Here is an 18,726-nt window from a genome sequence, read left to right on the forward strand (position 1 = left end):
AAAATGGTTACTAGTGTCTTCCTATTAGTGTATTTTATTGAGTTGTAATTTAACTATTGTAATAATTATAGTATATTAATTCTAATTTAATATGTTTTTTAATACATATTTATTTTGTTTAAAGTTAAGATATTTTTTAAGAAATATAAATTTAAGAAATGAGTTAAGTAATCCGGTAAAGAGAGAAATAAATGAGATTTGAGAGAATAGAGAATTTGAAACTTAAAAAAAATAAATGGAACACGTTGAAATAAATTTGGAGAATTATCTGTAACAATATAAATTTAGAAGAAAGGCAAGTAGAAGAGAATAAATAAAGTAATTTTGTATAGAAGTTCCGTACCAAATATCATAAATAAAAAAAATGGTCCTTTTTGTAACATTGTTGCGTGTAAAAATGAAGTTGGAAATAATTATTACAGTTTACATGTTTTTCACCCTAGCCAATTATACCCGACAGTAAAATGAATCTTCGCTTGTCTGTTTCCTGTTTATTACTTTTCGTTCCTTTTTTCATTCCTTGGTTCATCCTAATAATTATGGTATCCTATGCCATCACACTTACTCAAGTGATAACAATTTCTTTTGCTTGCTAATTACTACCCAAAAAAATTGATGTCTCAGTAACATTTCAGTTCTCAGAAAGCGTTTGTATACTAAAATTCTGATATTGAGTTTCTCAGAAGGGTAATGATAGTACTGAACACAGTAGATAGTCAGCAACATAACTCAAAAACCTGTTGACTGGAAAATAGACTCAATCACTCCGTGCATTACGCATTACTACAATGTTTTTACGCATACTGTACATGAATTGTTGCATATATGGCATATTACGTGTTTGAATAAAGTTATGAAACAGAGTGGCGTCTTCGCTTTGGAAAAGGGAAGCGAGTTTCTGAACTAGCCTTGCCACCAATTGGCTTAATGCTATTTATCCTGAATAGAGCATTGAGCTTGCTCAGCTTTCTGGTGAATGATTTGAACAACTTGTTGGCAGGGTGAGACTTAACGAGCTCCTGCTTCATAGACACGTGGTCTTTCTCCAAGTCAGTGAGCCTCATTCTCATTCTTGCTACTTCAAGCTTCAGTTCTCTGTTCTCTCTTCTCACTGATGCATAGTTATCTCTCGGGGAAATGGCTCCACTCCCTGCACCGCTTCCTGAACGGTGAGGAAACTGGCCAAAGAAGAATTGGTTGTGCCCTCCATTCATGGCGTTGCGAAGCCTCATTTGCTCAAAGTAAAGCACTTGAACCACCATCTGCACTGGTAGCCTTTCATTCTGTGCTGCATGGCTGCATGCTTCTTGAGACAGTTTCTGACAATCAATGGTTTTGCATAACCGGTATCTCTCTGAGTCCTTCATGTTTGGATGAACCTACATCATAACCAAACAAAATTGGTGATCACAACCAACAATAACATATCATATATTGCATAAATTTAAGTCTTTTTTGAAAGCTTAAACAGGATGGGAGTTATTTTCACCTTAAGGAAGATGTCAACAGCTCTATAGAGTCCGTCACTTGCAACACGGGCATGATCTGGAAGTAGTTCTGCAAGTGCTGTGAATTTTGAAGGCGACAAGTTTGAGTCTAGAGCTACTTCAGCGAGATAATTGTCCAGCAATTTCGATACCTTTATAATTGAGCTTTGTTTTGGAGATCCAGGGCTGTCGTAATCATACACCATTTGGCTTTCGTCAATGTAGTTATCACTATCTTCTCCATCCTCTTGGTCCATGTTTAGATAAATAGAAAAGATCCTCAGAATTGAGTCAGTGTCATACATGGTGTTGTGGGTGTTTTGAGGTGAGTTTGTTGGGATTAAGATGTCTTCGAGAATTGCCTGGTCTAGTTGAAGACTAATTCGCCTCTCCAAATCAGATTTGCAATGAGTTGATGCAGGTGCTGCTATTGCAGCTTTCAACAAACTTGAGAGGAATCCCATTGGAACAGGGTTTTTCCTTGAGTGAGTTGGGAGTAAGCCAACAATGGTTTCAACGACGACCCTTTGTTTCTTTTGCAATTCCATGTCATGAAGACTTCCTTTCACCACTTGGGGATCTCTAACACCAACCCCCTGAAGAGAACCATGTGCATAGTTCATCAAGATCTTGCTGATCATGTCCTGTTTCAGTCCCTTTGACTTCACAACAGATACAACTCTTTGGAAGAACTCAAGACTGAGAACATTGAAAGACTTCCCCCACCAATCTGCGGGTGTTTCTGGCTCCATGGATGGTGTGGTTTTGGATGGGAAAGTGTGATCAAGTTTTAGTAAACCAGATGTAAGCTGCTCTTTGCACGCGTTGTTCGCAATTGCATTGATTAGTTTATTAACTAGGTTTATTTCCTCTGACATTGGAAGAAGGGCCTCACAACTGTGAAGAACATACACTGTGCTTGATATGTTAGGTAGAACTGTATCCCTAAGGTATGCTTCAACTCTGGATTCTAAGTTTTTTTCTGCGAATTCTTCGGTCATTTCGAGAAAATGAGCCGTGCAACGTAGCAAGGCAACATTTGAGAGAGTGAACTCAACATTGATTCCATAGCAAAATTTGGCAGCTAGCTCAAATGCCTCTGCTCCACCTGGCACACTTGGGAGACTTATGCGTAAAACTTTTGAATCTTTTGCTTCTAACAGCAGCTTCCGAATTCTTCCACTTCGAGAAACAAGAGGAAACTAGTGGAAAAGTTGGTACACTCAGTACACAGTGGAACGGAAAATCTTAATTCTTCTGTTTCTCATGGTACAGAAAAATTACACTTTTGTTATTTTTCTTTCTTTTTCTTCTTCTCTTTTTAGACTAAGTCATGCAAAGAGACAATGAAGAAACCATACCATATCAGCCCAACAAATCCATGCAGCATTATGTTCATGATTCTGTTACCACTTACCAGCCGTAGTGTGCTAGTGCACTAAGGTTGGGCATGATGCTTACAATGCATACATTAAAAACATTCGAACATGAGATTGGTTATGTATGTTTGATAGCAAAATGAAAATAAAAGTAATAATCAACCCATAAAATTGTCAAACATTCATGAACTCTTAAGATTCTCAACCAAAGAAGACCATGAAGAATACTAAACCTCTTATCAGAATAGCAGATAGTTTTCTTTACCTTGTGAAGTGCGAAAGCTGATGCTCCTACTTCGATGGTGAGATCACTAGAGACGTCAGATATTGGCCTATAAAAATCAAATCTGGCTGAATCACTACATAACATAGAACCTGGAAAATTCAACATAAAGCAAAAACTACAGCTGCAGCTGCAGGCATACATACACATTACCAAAGTTAAATTATGAAAGACCATGAAATAACCTCCACCAGAATGTTTGTTTGCAATTTAATGTAACAATTGGAACTCAAGCCATGTGCTCTCTACAACCCAAGAGACAACTTAATCTTCCAATGTCAAAGTTTTAGGCGTGAATGGCCCCAACTCAATAAATACAGAATTTGTGCAAGACTATAAATAGACACACCACTGCAGACACAGCATGTTTACAAGAGTTTAAAGTCAAATTGATATTTAAGAGTTAAATGGTTGTGTCACTGTAGTGGAACCCATGAATGCAAATCATTGAACACATCTAAGATAAGAAGTAGAAACTCAATTTTGGAGCCACGGGCTTGTGATGTTAACACCTGTCCTGATCTATGTGCAGCCAAAAGGGTTTTCATTTTTCCCATAGTCGGTGAGCTCCAATTACATCATCTTAGGGCCTAAAGATAACAAAAGCACGAGAATAATTGACAGACAAAATTAATTGTCGTTCACATTGGTGACAGCAGATGAGATCTGAATATTCACCATGCAGCGCCATACCGCTGTCAGGTGGGTGAAACACTACATCATGGTCAATGTTACATCTTTATCTACCAATGTTTTAACCCATTCCACCATATCCAAGAAGTGTTGTTTTCTACCATAAATTTGGACAACCCCGTGACTTTGTTAGATAAGAAAATTTTACAAGATTGAAACTTGCATCAGCTACTTTTTCCATCTGAACCTACTTTCATCGTTGAACTCGAAACCACTTGAAAGAGACACTGAATTATGCAGAAGGCCCTCATTAATGAATCTAAATGCTAGAGCATGTACGGTTGCAATCAACACTGATGCAGCAAAAACATGGTGTGAATTAAAACATTACCATTCGGTGGCATGTCTTATGCTTGAGCTTGGACGAAAGGTCCTTTTTCCTGAAATGCTGGGCTTCAATTCAGCAACAGTTACCACTCCCATGAGGGATACTCTTGGAATAGTGATGAAGCGAAAGAAAGGAAGTGAAACTGTGTGGTGAGACAGAGTGTTTGTTGAGTTAGGACCACTTCATGAGGCTCTTAATTTCATCTTGTGTGAGAGCAGAAAGTTGAAGTGAAGTGTAAGTCACATGAAGCCATGCAGGCCTAAAGGATGGAGAATATGACTTGGAAACATACTTTATAATCTTAAATGAAGGTAAACGCAGTGTGCTTGCACTTTTCGGTGAAAGGTATAAGTGGTCTTCGCTTTTCTTTACATGGTTTTTGGCTTAAGAAAATTGCAGGAATCCACAAGTGTGACATGCTTTTATGAATTGTGATGATGATGACATAGTAGCTAAAGATATTCACGTAAAGAATGGCATAGAATAACCAAGTATATTATGTGTAAAGCTTGCTAAAGTTGGATTAAAAGGTTGAGTAGGATTGCATGTTATAATGCGATACCTGGTAGTAGCTAACTATAGTACACTGATCAATGTAATGTAATCTTTTAACACATTTCTTTTATCGAAAATATATTTTAACTATTAAATTTTGACAATTTTCTCTTACACCTTAGCTGATATCTTCTAAGTATTTTTTCATTTTTTTTATTTTCTCATTCTCAATATTTCAAAACCACTTAGAAATTATACATCATGTTATAAGATAAAGTTGTCAAGATTTAATAGTCAAAATATAATTGTCCTTCTTTTAATATATTTTTATTTTCGTTTATAATTTTTTAAAAACAAAAAAAAATAACAAATGAAACTCATGAAATAAGAACGAAAAATCCACACAAATTCTATCCCCATTTTAATTGTTTTTTATCGTGATAAAGTAATTATATGATTTTATTTATTATATACTTCACAATAAACTATTAACTAAATAATAAGAAAACCGTTATTAATATTGTCTTACCGATAACTAAATAAAAACAAAAAGGAATGAAGGTAGTAATTTTCGATCAATTAAATTAGTACAAAAAAATACATTAAAAATATTTTCTTAGCATCTATAGTTTTTTTTTCTTTTTTTATCTAATACTACTGTATTAACAAAATTATTTTACTGTTAATTTATAAATATAGTTAATATTAAGATTCAAATTTGAAAGTAGAATCGTGAGTAAAGACTATTTTTAAAATGATATTAGATAAAGTGTAATTCGTAGTACATACAACTTTATCTATGACTCACGATTCACAAAAAGAAAATATATTAAGTATATAAGAATTCGTAGAAGAAAATTCTTTTATCAAAAGTCCGATATATTAAGATTAACTCGGAGGCAAAGGAATAGTTATTTGACGTGAATAGACGTGTATGATTGGAGCTAGCTTATTAAATGCAATAACAATTGAAGATCGTACTAAAAAATAAAATAGCTTTATTAAAATATTTATTATATCATCAATGAAAAATGATTTAGCACATTAAAAATATTAAAGTTATTTAAGGTTTATTGTGGAATATGTTTAAAAAAAATATATGAAAAGAAGAGTTATTGAAAAGTTGTTTGAATAAAAATATATATGAAGCGACAAGTGTTGGATGAATCATGATCTTTGGCTGCGTACATCTGGTGGCCATCATGAAACCATCCATTTATTTTGTCCAATGTCTGAATACATTCCATGTGGTAATCAGCAGAAGAAAATAATATATTAAATTTATGATATTTTATTAATTTGTTTTGTAATATTAGGACACGGTTTCCTTCGTTGGAACTGTTTCAGGTGTTACATGAATAGTATGCTTGTGTTTAATTTTAACAATTTTGAAAACTAATTAATGGCAAATTGAAAGAACCGGTGTTAGGGATCAGTCTGGATTTGATCATTTCATTTTTATTTTTTAAAGAAAGTTTGATTTTTAGGTATTTTAATACGTGACCGAGAAGGTTATTACATTTTGTATTATTTTGAGGGAACACATTTAGGGATGGGCTAAATATGTTTTTCTTCGGGCTAAATATGTTTTTTTTTTTCTCTCAAATTTTAGTGAATTTTAAAATTAGTTATTTTTCAAAATTTTATATCAATTCAGTCACTCATTTATATAAATGCGTGAATTTAATCCTTCTTATCAAATTTTGTTAAGATTTGACATTTTAAACGCATTTTTATAATAATATTTGAGTTAGCATTAAAGCGGAAATGTGTCAAATAGTGTAAACAATTCAAATACTATCATGAAATGCGCTTGAAACATCAGATAAACTTAACAAAATTTAGTTAAAAATACTAAATTGGTCAAAAGTTTTGAAAAGGTACTAATTCCAAATTTCACTGAAACTTGAGAAACCAAAAACATATTTAATCCTTTAGGGCTATATTTAGGTATAACAACAGTGAGATAAGATAATAATAGTGTTTATTTGTTACCTGACTTGTAGTAAAAGATGTTTATCTGTTATCCATCCGTTCTTTTAATGGACTAATATACATTTAAAAAATATCTTAAAACTTTTTAAAATCCACGGATATTCATGAATACTTGCATATTTATGAATATTTAGAAAAAAAAATATATATTATAAAATTTTTAAATAAAAAATATAATATAAATTAAATTTTAATTTTAATTTTAATTATAATTAATTTAACTTAATAAAATATAATTTTAATTTTAATTTTTTACAAGTAACGAAAATCCACATGTACCAGTAGTATCACATATATATTCAACCCATTTATAAATATGTATTAAAATACTTGCTATCCACACTACCCGCATGAAATAAATACCTATGAGTACTTATTATTTGTCACAAATTTTATCTATGAATATTTAAAAGTAATAAATATTACATTGAAAGCAATAAATATTCACATTTTTATCTTTTTATGAAAATAATACTTTTCTTACACCCCTGAAAAATAAATAAAAGTGAATACAAAATTATTTATACTCAATAAACTCGAAAAAATCCACCGATCAAGTGGACAATGGTGTATGGAACCTTCATAGTTAGTTTCAAAGTATTGGTGGTAGATCTTGAAGAATAATATTAGAAAAGTCAAAATAATATAAAATTGAATGATAATTATAATTATAAACAATTATATATATATATATGTAAAAGAATGAAAATCCATCTGATTTAATTTAATAAGGTGAAGACAAACGTTGTAAGTAGGAGAAATTAAAACATCCGATTTTTACATTTTCCTTTATTACTTTAGATTTCATATTATTACAATACACATAATTTCAAAATTTGGGGACCATGACATCTCTTAGCCCCAAGAAGCTCCGTCACTGCAAAGCACAATTATGATGTAGTGGTTTTTTATCTTTTTGTGAAATGAATTAAAAAAAAGTATAATTTGTTTTTAGTTTTTTCTCCCTCTACTGAAAATTTAATTTAATGAAAAGAGATATTTGATGATTTACGCATATTTGATTTGATTCCTGTACCGAGACGTGAGACATAGGAAACCCCGTATCCATCTGTCTTTGGATTTCTCCAACAATAAAATTACTCCTCACTCCTGTCAAACTAAACCTTTTTCTTCTTCCTTTCCCAAACTTAAAAGTACCTTTACTTATGTTTTCCATATTATAATTTGTCCTCTTGTTTAATTAATAAAATAGTTTAGAAAACATACGAAATGTAACATAATGGATTGGTTTTTCAAAAATATTAAGTGGAGAAAAATTAAACAATGAGTTCGTGAGACTCATTTGATTCATAGAAAGTTGGAGCTGTGTTGCATGTGGTGAGAATTCAAGTAGGATTTCAAGTAAAATAATTATTGATGTTGTGTTCATTTTAAGGAGAGTATATTTGCGAAGATAAAAATTAGAGTTAATATGATATTCGTTTACGAGATTTTATGCAGATGACATAACGATGAATAGAGGGATTCAGAGGATTAGTTAGCAATCTCCTCTATTATGAACTGATTTGATAGGATTGAGTTGCGCTATTATAAATTTATCCTCTCCTCTCTCTCATGTGCATGGATCGGATACGGGATGTTGAGATTCGATCACGTTAGCATGGATTAGATAGGCAGTTTTGAGGATTCGATCCACATAATGCAGATCCAATCCTGTTTGGTTTCGTAACAGTTTTTGATTTTTTTTTTTGTGTATAAATTTTATTTATTTATTTTCATTTGTAGTGTTTAAAAAAATATGAAAATAAATTTACTCACACAAAGATTAATTTATAATACTTATTAAACTAAGGACAAAATGATAATCTCATTATTACTTTTATTAAAGCATATTTTTTAATATATCACATCAATCAAATCTTTCACAAATTTTTACAAAAATTACTTCTAAATTTACTCACTGTCACTTTTAAATCCCTTAAAAAAAACAACACAAAATTTACTCTTAAATCAATTCAAACCCATCTATTCACTTTCTCTCAATTATTCTTCTCCAAATGAACACAGTCTGAGAAAGAAATTATTACATGTAACATCAATTGTTTTATGATAAAAACTAAATAAATCATATAACAACTGAATTGTGGTTTGAACTTATAATATACTCTTAAATAAAAAGAATTATACATTAATATTGATTATAACTGTGGTGTTAAGATAGATCTAACAAGCTGAATATGTCAGTTTTGTAAGATACGAGGATAAAAAACTTGGTTGTCTCTGCAGAAATGCATAGATTAAATTGTTAGAGATGAGTGGAAAAAGTGATAAAAAACAAAAAAATATATTGAAAGAGGGGTATGTATGATTAGACATGAGTGGAGTGTGGAAAGAGGATGAAGACATGATGATGTGCAGGAGCAGTAGCAGTATTGGAGCCTACCCTTTTAATCAAGAGTTGTGAGGAGTGGGGACACACACTTCACATTCCATATATGCAGGTAACCTTCTACCATTCACCTTTTGCTTCCATTATTAGCTCACTACCCTCCGTTTGCCTCTCTGAACAATCAAAATACTTCACATACGTTTAACTTTCCTTCTGGTTGCTGTACAATATGTAAACAAAAATATTAACATATACATTATAATAACTTATCAGAAGGCTCAAACTCATCCGACCGATATAAGGTATAATATAAGATGTGAGTCAACCCGATTCATAAGGATCAGTTCACAAGTTAAGTTAAACTGATTTAGTTTAATTTGTATCATTTTTTTGATAAATTTCATAATTTAATTTAATTCGTTAGAAATTGGTAGATTATGTAGGTTAACTTACTAATTTATTAAAAAATAAAAAATATTTTTAAATATTTAAATTTGTAAGATAAAAATAATTTTGTCATTTTTTAGATATTTGAAGGATCTAAGATATAAAAAAACGCGGATAAATAGAATGAAATCAAAGTTTTTTTTCATGTTCAGAACAAAAAAAGTTTTTAAAAAAATAAGTGGGTTGTGGATTAAGTGAGTCAAACGTGACTCGATTCTCCATAATCCATGAGTTAAGGGTTTTCTGTCCATTTTTGCCTAATTTTTTTTATTTATTTTTCAACTCGGTCTGACTCGAATTCGTGGTGAATTGAGTTGGCTCACGAGTAAGGATGTCAATGGGGCAGTTAGAGTACGGATAATTGTTCTCTTGTACCTTACCCACTGAATAAATATCTGCCACATACCTATCCCCATATTCGGGTATGAGTACTCGCATATTTTTTAATGTTCACGACTATCCATGGGTACTCGCAAGTATTTACAAAAAGAGTATATTTTAACCATAAATTCAAATGAAATACAATACATGACATTAATAAATTTTCAAACAAATTTCAAATAACTCATCTAAATATGTTGAATAAAAGATTACAAACAAGACAAAGAAAGATTGTATTTTAAATCCAATTAATATCAAATAACCATTCAAGATCAATGTGTTAATATTTAGTATGTTTTGTTTTTAATTTCTTTAAATTTAAATAAGAGTATATCGGGTACGGGTATCAACAAGTATGGATACTATGATATTCATACTCGCCTCGTTGACATACTAGTACCCGTACTCATCCCCCATGGGTTGTTAAAACTCTGACAAACATCAAACATACCAAGTCGTGGAAGTAGTGATCGATAAGACTAGGATTTCGTTTCCCCAAAGACTGGTGTAATATCAAATAATTGTGCAATTAATAACTACTTTAGCTTAAGAATAAATCCACAATTTGAGATTATATGCAATAAAATAAATGTGTGCTTAAACAAGCAAATATGAACTTTGGTAGTTAAAATGCTTAGACGATGAAAAAAAAAATGAGATATGATATGAAATAATATTGTTGGGATTATATTTCACCTACTTCACTCTCATGCATATAAAAATTCATACCCTTTGCATGGGTACCCCTTACAAAATGAGTTTAACTATCCATCAACAACTAACAATTAACCATAAAATCTAACCGCAAACTCTTAAAAAGTTTTAAAAGTCTGAGGGCTTAATAGACCACACAAATTTAATAGAACTCAATTAAAAATTCTCAAATTTATCAAATTCTCAAAACATAATTAAACTTATATAATATCGCGTTTTTTAAAAGTTTGAGGACTCAGTAGATCACAAAAATTTAATAGAACTTAATTAAAAATTCTCAAATTTATCAAATACTCAAAACATAATTAAACTTATATAATATCATATTTTTTTAAAGTTTGAGAACTCAATAAACCACACAAATTTAATATAACTCAATTAAAAATTCTTAAATTTATCAAATACTCAAAAAATAATTAAACTTACATAATATCATTTTTTTTTTAAGTTTGAGAATTCAATAGACCACACAAATTTAATAAAATTTCATTAAAAAATCTTAAATTTATCATACACTCAAAATATAATTAAACCTATATAATATCATATATTTTAATTTAAAATTTTAAAATAAATATAGTTTATTCTACACGCAAATAGTAAAGTTTGCTGTTACCTAATTTAACTAAAATATTGTTAACATAATTAATGTTAATTATCATTGCATAAGTAGTTTATATAGTGGTGAGTAGTTGCAATTTTGTATGCTTTTTTTTCTTAACGTTTTTAGTTAGGATATATCACTATTTAATTTTCTATTCTATTTTATAATTTATTCATTATATCAAAATTTAAAATTATATAATTTAACTGCATAATTCTTACTCAAACGGGACAATATATTTATTGTTGGAATTTTATCATGTCAAATTAACTAAAAGATTAAAGTTTAGATGATTTATCTAGAAAAAAGAAAAATAGTATTGCTTATGTTTTCAAGTTTTTTATCGCTATGCTTTCTGATATAAAACACCTTTATGTAATGTTGTTTAAAATATAAATTCAAAATAAAAAACAATTTTAAACTAAAATCGAAATAAAACTACATAGCAAAATATCAGTGTGAAATATTTTTTTTTTTTGTAAAATCAAATATAAAGAAGTCGACATCATTATTGTAATATAAGCATGCGCAACGGGACTAATTAAACATTCAACTAATTTACCAAATCGGATCCTCCATCAATTATTTAATTAATCATTAACATCAGTGTCATCATTCTCAAAAAAGTATAACATAAATTAGAAGAATAAACATTAATAAATACATGTTTCTTTAGGCATTTTTTTTTTCGCAATCTCATCACTTTAGTAATGAGAATCATAGCAACAGAATCAGTAAAACATCATCAACTCAAATATCTGATATTTAAAAGTATTAGTGATTTTTTAATAATAACAATTTCACTACAAAACTACCTTTTTTTAGTCATTTCAAAGGCAAACTTAAAGTCAAGAGTATATGGGAAAGTCAATATATAAAAACACTATCATTAGAAACTTAGCATTTAATTGAAAAGGGAAGGGGAAAACGTAATGACAAAACATTAACCCGTAAAAAAAGCAAACCAAACAAAAACTAATGTAACCTAATAATTAGTTTCAAAGAAGTTAACCATAGTTTAGGGTTTAAACATCCCAAAATAGGATCAATTGCATAAAAAAAACCTATAAATTCATATAGTATAATATGCCAACATCTATTTGAATTCATTGAGAAGCTTCTAATGTCCTTCTAATTTGAGACATATTTAAAAATATTATTAAACTTGTCGGGTTTTGTTCAAAGTTAATTTAGGTATTTGACTCCTTATCCTTGATGAAATAAGTAATCACTTATGTTTCTCAGTCTGGAAACAATGTTTAGTTACCTGTCTTATTTCAATTAATTATATTTTTATTGGAATAGCCCCAAAAAATACAAGTAACATGGTTGTTCATTTTATCATAAAAGATAATAATTAACTAGGTGAACATAAAATACAGAAAAAATAGGGTTAATATGTTTTTTCCTCGTAAAATACAAGTTTCAGTGAATTTTGAAACTTTAGTCATTCATTATTAGAAATGCGTGGATTTAGTTTTTCTTACCAAATTTTATTAAGTTTATTTGACATTTTAAATGCATTTTATGATAATACTTGAGTTAACATTGGAACGAAAATATATCAAATGGTATAAACAATTCAAATACTATCATGAGATATGCTTAAAATGTCAGATAAACTTTAAAAAATTTGGTTAAAAAGACAAAACTCGTACATTTTTAAAAGTGAATGACTAAATTGGTCAAAATTTTTAAAGAGCGACTAATTTTAAATTTCACCGAACTTTGAAAAACTAAAAACATATTTAACCCAAAAAAGATACAAGTGAATTAATATGTTTATCCGCTTTTAATATCTGGGTTTACCCTTGCAAAAATTGGGGTGCAGGAAGAAAATAATGGGGTGCAGGAAGAAACTCTTCTGCCAATATACCAAATGCTAAACCCAATCCATTTTAGGCCTGATAAATTTGATTACAGAGCCCAACAAAAAGAACCCAACAGAATCAGTGCCTCATCTCATCCAAACACCAACGCCAATAACCACTCTGCACTAATGTACGCGCCCTTCCCTTCTCTATCCAGTCACTCTGTGGCCATGAATAGCTTAACGGCGAGTTTCACAGCTCGAATATGCGTCACGCGCCGCGACCTACTCCCTATGCGACGCCGTTCAGCATTCAGCCGCGTCGCTACCAAACTCACACATCCAAGAATCGTTTGCATGGCGGTAAGTCGCTAAAATAATTGAAATACAACAACTTGTCGAATTGAATATGTATTTTTTTTTTCTTATTACCGTTGAACTGCAGGAACCGTATCTGATAACGAAGTTGGATTCTGCTGAGAAAACCTGGAAAGAATTATCGGTATGTATGACTGACACTACGCGCTATTATGCTTCCATTTTCTGTGATGGACTTGATGGCATAGATGAAATTGCAGGTCAAGCTTGCTGATCCAGACATTGTGTCTGATCCAAAGGAGTATCAGAAGCTAGCACAATCAGTGTCGGAACTTGATGAGGTGGTACAATTTATATTACTATTTACACATATGCATGGAAATTAAACCTTACGTGTTGACGAAACTGTGTAATGTTAATTGTTGTGCAGGTTGTTTCCGTCTATAGGAAATTTAAGGACTGTGAGAAGCTTCTAGAAGAAACCAAAGGTTTGCTGAACTTTTCTCTCTTTGGTTAGGTACTCGAAGTTGAAGGCTGAATGATATCGATTTTTGTTTTCTTTTGAACTATTGTTGTTTAGCTTTAGCGAAGGACGGTGGAAATGACGAGGATATGGTGGAGATGATATCTTATGAAATCGACTCGTTGTCCAAGCAACTCGCTGAGCTTGAGGACCAGCTTAAGGTTTGTTTTGTTTTTAACATTGTAATTGCATTGCAAGCTGCAGCTTTTTTCAAGTCATATTCTGTCGTGCTTTTGACTTGTGTTTTAGTGTCCAAAGTCTGAATTACTAAATTCTAAGTCTGTTTTATATGTTCATCGTGAGATTTTCTTCTAGTAATGTATTGTCTTGGGGGATACAGTATTTTCACTTGAAAGTTTGTTTTTGTTTGCTTCTTCTAGTTCAATTCCAATGCGGTAACAATCATCAATCCAAAACGTTGAATTAGTAGGAATTTCAAAACAATGACAGTAATTGTGACTTGCTTTCATCACTCCCATACTGTGTACTCATCTTTTGTTACTGGGTATCGTGACTCATGAGTTTGATTCCTTGATTTTCAAAACATTGATAGGAATCTCCTCTTCTTAATATTTTTCATTATTTGTAACCACTTTTGCCATTGGCTATCTTGAGTTTTTGAACTTCTCTTTCTACTTCTTCACTTTTGGTATTTTGAAACCTCTTAATTTTTTCCTACATAATGATAGGTGTTACTGCTTCCCAGTGATCCTCTGGATGCTAGAAACATAATGATTGAAGGTACATACTCCCTTTCTTTATATTGTTGTAGCTCAATGATTTTACTTTATCGCTTAGTTGAGTGTTTCATGCATCATGGGAGAGACATGTGCCAAGGACGTAAAGATAATTTATATCTTTCTGAATGATTTATATGCATAACATAGTGCCTAATTTTGGCTTCTTCCATCATGTACACTGAAGTTGCACTCCACAATTCTGGATAGCGAAGCTTAACATATCAATACATTGTTTTCTTCATGTACTTTTCTAGCTCTAAGGATTTTTTATCTTCATTCACTTCTGCAGTAAGAGCAGGCACTGGTGGTGACGAGGCTGGAATATGGGCTGGTGATCTTGTAGGTACATGGTTACATTTGTCCTTTCCGAGTTTAATCCATGTGGAATGCTTAAAGTGCTCACACATGTAACAAATGACAAATCTATTATTGGACAATTTATGAATTGTTTAACTGGCACTGCGACTTTTTTATTATTGTGGTTCAAATGAAGGAACCATCAACGTGAAGTTCAATTATAAGCATATTCTGATGATGTTTTGTGTTGAATCAGGTCCGAATGTATGAAAGATATAGTGAAAGGAATTCTTGGAAGTATTCTCTCGTCTCAAGCTCTGCGGTATTCCTCATAAAAACTCAAACAGAAACACTTTCTCATTGCTTATGCAATTTGTATAATTTTTTTTGTGATCTTTTTTAGGCAGAAAAAGGAGGATACAAAACTTATGTAATGGAGATAAAAGGAAATCGTGTTTACAGTAAATTGAAATATGAATCTGGCGTCCATCGAGTTCAACGTGTTCCTCTAACAGAAGCACAGGGCCGGGTACACACTTCTACTGCAACAGTGGCTATCATGCCAGAGGTGGAGTACATATTTATGGCTTTTGGCAATCAATTATTCATGATACTAAAGTATAGGTTGGAAAGCAATAAAAAATTGTCTAAAGTCTTTTGCATTTGGACTATTTCTAATTTGACATTTTATTCCAAAAGTTATTACTTCTGTATAGCGGTCTATCTTAATCATAAGGATCGAGATTAGGTCTAAAGTGTGTGTATAGGTATAGGTATAGGTATAGGTATAGGTATAGGTATAGGTATAGATATAGATATAGATATAAATATAGATATAGAGATAGATTTAGTGTTGTCTGAATTTATTACCTATATTGTTGATAGTATCTTTAATTTTGTAATTAGAGGTTGATGCTCTACAGAATTTTTTTATCTCTAAATTCTCATGTTCTTGAATCAGGTTAATTTTTAGCGTTCTAATTCAGTAAGTATATGCATGCCTTCCCTTAAGATTTAAAAACAATATCTAAATCTATTGACCTGGAATATCTACTTAGGCTGATGAAGTTGAAGTCGTAATTGACCCCAAAGATATTGAACTGACAACTGCACGTTCTGGGGGTGCTGGAGGTAAATATCTAGGACCATTAGACCTTTTTAGTGAAGTAATCAATCTTTATATTCCTTGGAGCAAGAAATAAAGTCCTCCATGAATTCTCATGCAAAGATATGTTGCAGGTCAGAATGTAAATAAGGTTGAAACAGCCATTGATCTCGTCCATAAACCAACGGGAATCCGCATCTTTTGTACTGAAGAAAGAACACAGCTTAAAAACAAGAATCGTGCATTTCAGTTGCTCCGAGCAAAACTGTAAGCAACGACATTGTTATGTAGCTTTTTGATTTCTTGCCAACTTCAGAAGTCTGGTTTTAGAATAGAGTCGTGTTTATCTCTGAAATGTCTTCCACCTTTATTCCCCTTTTCCTCTTATATACATGTTCACATGATAAAATATCTCAATCTTTCTGTTCAATTATTCTTGAGGAACTAAAGGATATTATTATCAAGAAGCCAAAAACTGACCAAATACTCGAGTTGACTAGTGTAATTTTTACAAGTGTTCTCTTTAGCCTGTTGTTTTGGCATGTTACATGTAAAATGATACAATACCCTTTAACAGATATGAGATCAAGGTAAGGGAACAACAAGAGTCATTACGAAATCAAAGGAAATCACAGGTATGCTCCTTCTTGTGCTGATATTTTAAATCCAAGTGGGATATTGATTGAATTAAATTTTATATGGTTTACTTGCTACACGGGTGAGCAAACTGTGGTTGAGTTAAATTTTTTTGCCTCGCTATCTCCAATTACAGGTCGGTACAGGTGCACGAGCAGAAAAAATTCGGACATACAATTATAAGGTACTCTATTTTGCGGTCTAAATATATTTTAACATAGCTACACTCACTTATTAGTCTCTCCAATCCCCTTCCGAAATTTAATGAATTTCTATTCCTTATAATTTTATTCATGGCAATTTTTCCCTTTATAAATTGTTAGTTGAACAATGCTGATAGTTTTTGTTAGAAAAATAGAAGACATGTGAGAAACGTGACATAATAAACAATAAGTTATTTTTGAAGATCTTTGATAGTCATCATATCCATTTAGTGAAGTGAATAAGATTCAGCGAACTAGAATTATGCATTTCTTGACAGAATATAGCTATGTGTTGTTAAATTTTCATTTTGTCTTTAGGAAACTAAGGTTGCTTAGTGCCAATTTTTTACACTTAAATTTTTCCTATCAGGACAACAGGGTTACTGACCACAGATTGAAGACAAACTATGAGCTTACCTCTTTTCTTGATGGTGACATAGAAGATGCTGTTCAGGTATATTACATAACACATGGAATGGACTTTTTCTTGTGTTTCCCAGTGTATTGGCTGTGTGTAGAAAATATGCTTAGAAAGTAGTGTATGTTAATTTACGGACACGTGTGCACTTTGTTGAGGTGGCTTGTACTTGCTTAGGTACCAGGGGAGATATAGCAACACACTTCCTATTAATGGTTAAAATTCATTTGAAACTACCAGAGGAGAACTCATTAAATAAAAACTAGGACCCATAAAATTGTTTAATTTTCGATAGATTTCAACTAATAATAGAAATTGTATTCAAAAGAGTGTGACAGACCGAGAGTATGTTATTAGTATTCCTCCTCTTGGTATGATTAGATTACGCAGGTTTGTATTAAGATGAAAATGGGTCTGGTAATCAAGGACTTGCAACAAGAAAATTTGAAAGGCTTCAGAGACCCCCCAAAATCATTGAAACTCTTGGGTTGGATATGGCTGGATGGTGGATGCTGTTGAACGACATTGATTCTCTGACCGAAATTCACACAGTCACGTTAACCAAAAAATAACTTGTTTAGACCTTCAAACACTGCAAGTGAATGGAAACTGCAGCAAAAAAAAAGGCAAGCAACTCACCCATGGGCCTGCACTCTGCTTGGACCTTTGAAAGAATAAAAAATAGTGAGAACATAATTGACAAACCGTAAAGAAGGATAAACAGTAGACTCATAAAAAAATTGCACTGTTTACCTACATGCAAATGATATGCCACGCTACGCACTTTGCCATTAATGAGTTAATATGATTTGGTGAATAAAATTGCTTTGCATATATCATTGCTCTGCTTTGTTTAAACTCTTTCTTCTTGCAGTCTTGCGCTACAATGGAGCAAAAGGAACTTCTGGAAGAACTTGCTGAATCTGTAGGAGCTACGGCTGGCTGATATGCAGTAGATCTTGCCCAAGTTATTTGAAAATTTTTGCTGTAGTACTTCACAATGGACGATCTATCGTATTGCTGTTCCCCTGAATATGTCATCATCCTAAGTTGGTGTAGAAGTATCAAATTGATTCAATGTGTAGGGAGCACTTTTACATGTAACATTTACTTATATAGGTTTTTACGGACATCTAATCCTATAGTTATGAGTAAAGATCTGTTTCATAATGTAAAATGGTGCAGTTAATTCTTGCATTTTGTGTTTCCTTCTCTCACGTACAGGTGAAACTTGGAAGTAGCCAAAATATATATCTCTTCAAGTTGAAGCGGCCTTGAAAAACAACACGGTTTTTTAGGGTTCCATTTCTGATATAAAATAAAATAAAAAAGTAGTATTAATTTCTGATCGAGCTTCGTGGCTATTTAAGTTTTACGACAGCCTTTTTGGCGCTAATCACTACTTGGAAATCATTAGTTTTTATTTTATTTTATTTGGAATAATATGTTTCTTTTTATCGTGGGTGGAAAATGAAGAACTTGTTTCGGTAAAGGAAACAGTGAGGATTTCAGAAAGTGAA

General features: G+C 31.7%; 2 protein-coding genes across 5 annotated transcripts; one reads left to right on the forward strand and one right to left on the reverse strand.

The window, feature by feature from the left end:
• Window positions 1–713: 713 nt before the first annotated feature.
• LOC114175973 (BTB/POZ domain-containing protein At1g03010-like) lies at window positions 714–4,454 on the reverse strand. Of its 4 annotated transcripts, none has more exons than XM_028060844.2 (4): window positions 4,174–4,454; window positions 3,132–3,198; window positions 1,490–2,689; window positions 714–1,379 (listed from the first exon to the last, which is right to left on the reverse strand). In XM_028060844.2, the coding sequence occupies exons 1-4, from the start codon at window positions 4,263–4,265 to the stop codon at window positions 852–854; spliced, it is 1,887 nt and encodes a 628-aa protein (XP_027916645.1). In that variant the 5' UTR covers window positions 4,266–4,454; the 3' UTR covers window positions 714–851. The 4 variants fall into 4 exon arrangements, with proteins under 4 accessions (XP_027916645.1, XP_027916668.1, XP_027916653.1 ...); XM_028060867.2 differs by lacking the exon at window positions 4,174–4,454 and adding an exon at window positions 3,335–3,995; XM_028060852.2 differs by lacking the exon at window positions 4,174–4,454 and adding an exon at window positions 3,303–3,995.
• Window positions 4,455–13,094: 8,640 nt separating this feature from the next.
• Window positions 13,095–18,403, forward strand: APG3 (Peptide chain release factor 1). Its single transcript, XM_028059824.2, has 15 exons — window positions 13,095–13,329; window positions 13,412–13,468; window positions 13,545–13,625; window positions 13,715–13,772; window positions 13,865–13,968; window positions 14,497–14,548; window positions 14,837–14,886; window positions 15,101–15,166; window positions 15,248–15,412; window positions 15,903–15,975; window positions 16,084–16,216; window positions 16,527–16,584; window positions 16,722–16,769; window positions 17,159–17,242; window positions 18,081–18,403. Exons 1-15 carry the CDS (start codon window positions 13,156–13,158, stop codon window positions 18,150–18,152), a joined length of 1,275 nt encoding a protein of 424 aa, XP_027915625.1. The 5' UTR covers window positions 13,095–13,155; the 3' UTR covers window positions 18,153–18,403.
• Window positions 18,404–18,726: the final 323 nt, after the last annotated feature.

Source organism: Vigna unguiculata, chromosome 1, assembly GCF_037176805.1.
Source record: "Vigna unguiculata cultivar grain cowpea cultivar isolate G323 ecotype 2 chromosome 1, ASM3717680v1, whole genome shotgun sequence".
Lineage (NCBI taxonomy): Eukaryota > Viridiplantae > Streptophyta > Magnoliopsida > Fabales > Fabaceae > Vigna > Vigna unguiculata.

Bases quoted from the DNA above. Each gene is read 5' to 3' on its own strand.
- APG3 (XM_028059824.2), top strand. From the start codon at position 13,156: ATGTACGCGCCCTTCCCTTCTCTATCCAGTCACTCTGTGGCCATGAAT. The intron at 14,549-14,836 runs GTACATACTCCC...TCACTTCTGCAG, and splicing joins TAGAAACATAATGATTGAAG to TAAGAGCAGGCACTGGTGGT. The intron at 16,585-16,721 runs GTATGCTCCTTC...CTCCAATTACAG, and splicing joins GAAATCAAAGGAAATCACAG to GTCGGTACAGGTGCACGAGC.
- LOC114175973 (XM_028060844.2), bottom strand. From the start codon at position 4,265: ATGGGAGTGGTAACTGTTGCTGAATTGAAGCCCAGCATTTCAGGAAAA. The intron at 2,690-3,131 runs GTAAAGAAAACT...CTTTTCCACTAG, and splicing joins CAGCTTTCGCACTTCACAAG to TTTCCTCTTGTTTCTCGAAG. The intron at 1,380-1,489 runs GTGAAAATAACT...GTTATGATGTAG, and splicing joins CTGTTGACATCTTCCTTAAG to GTTCATCCAAACATGAAGGA.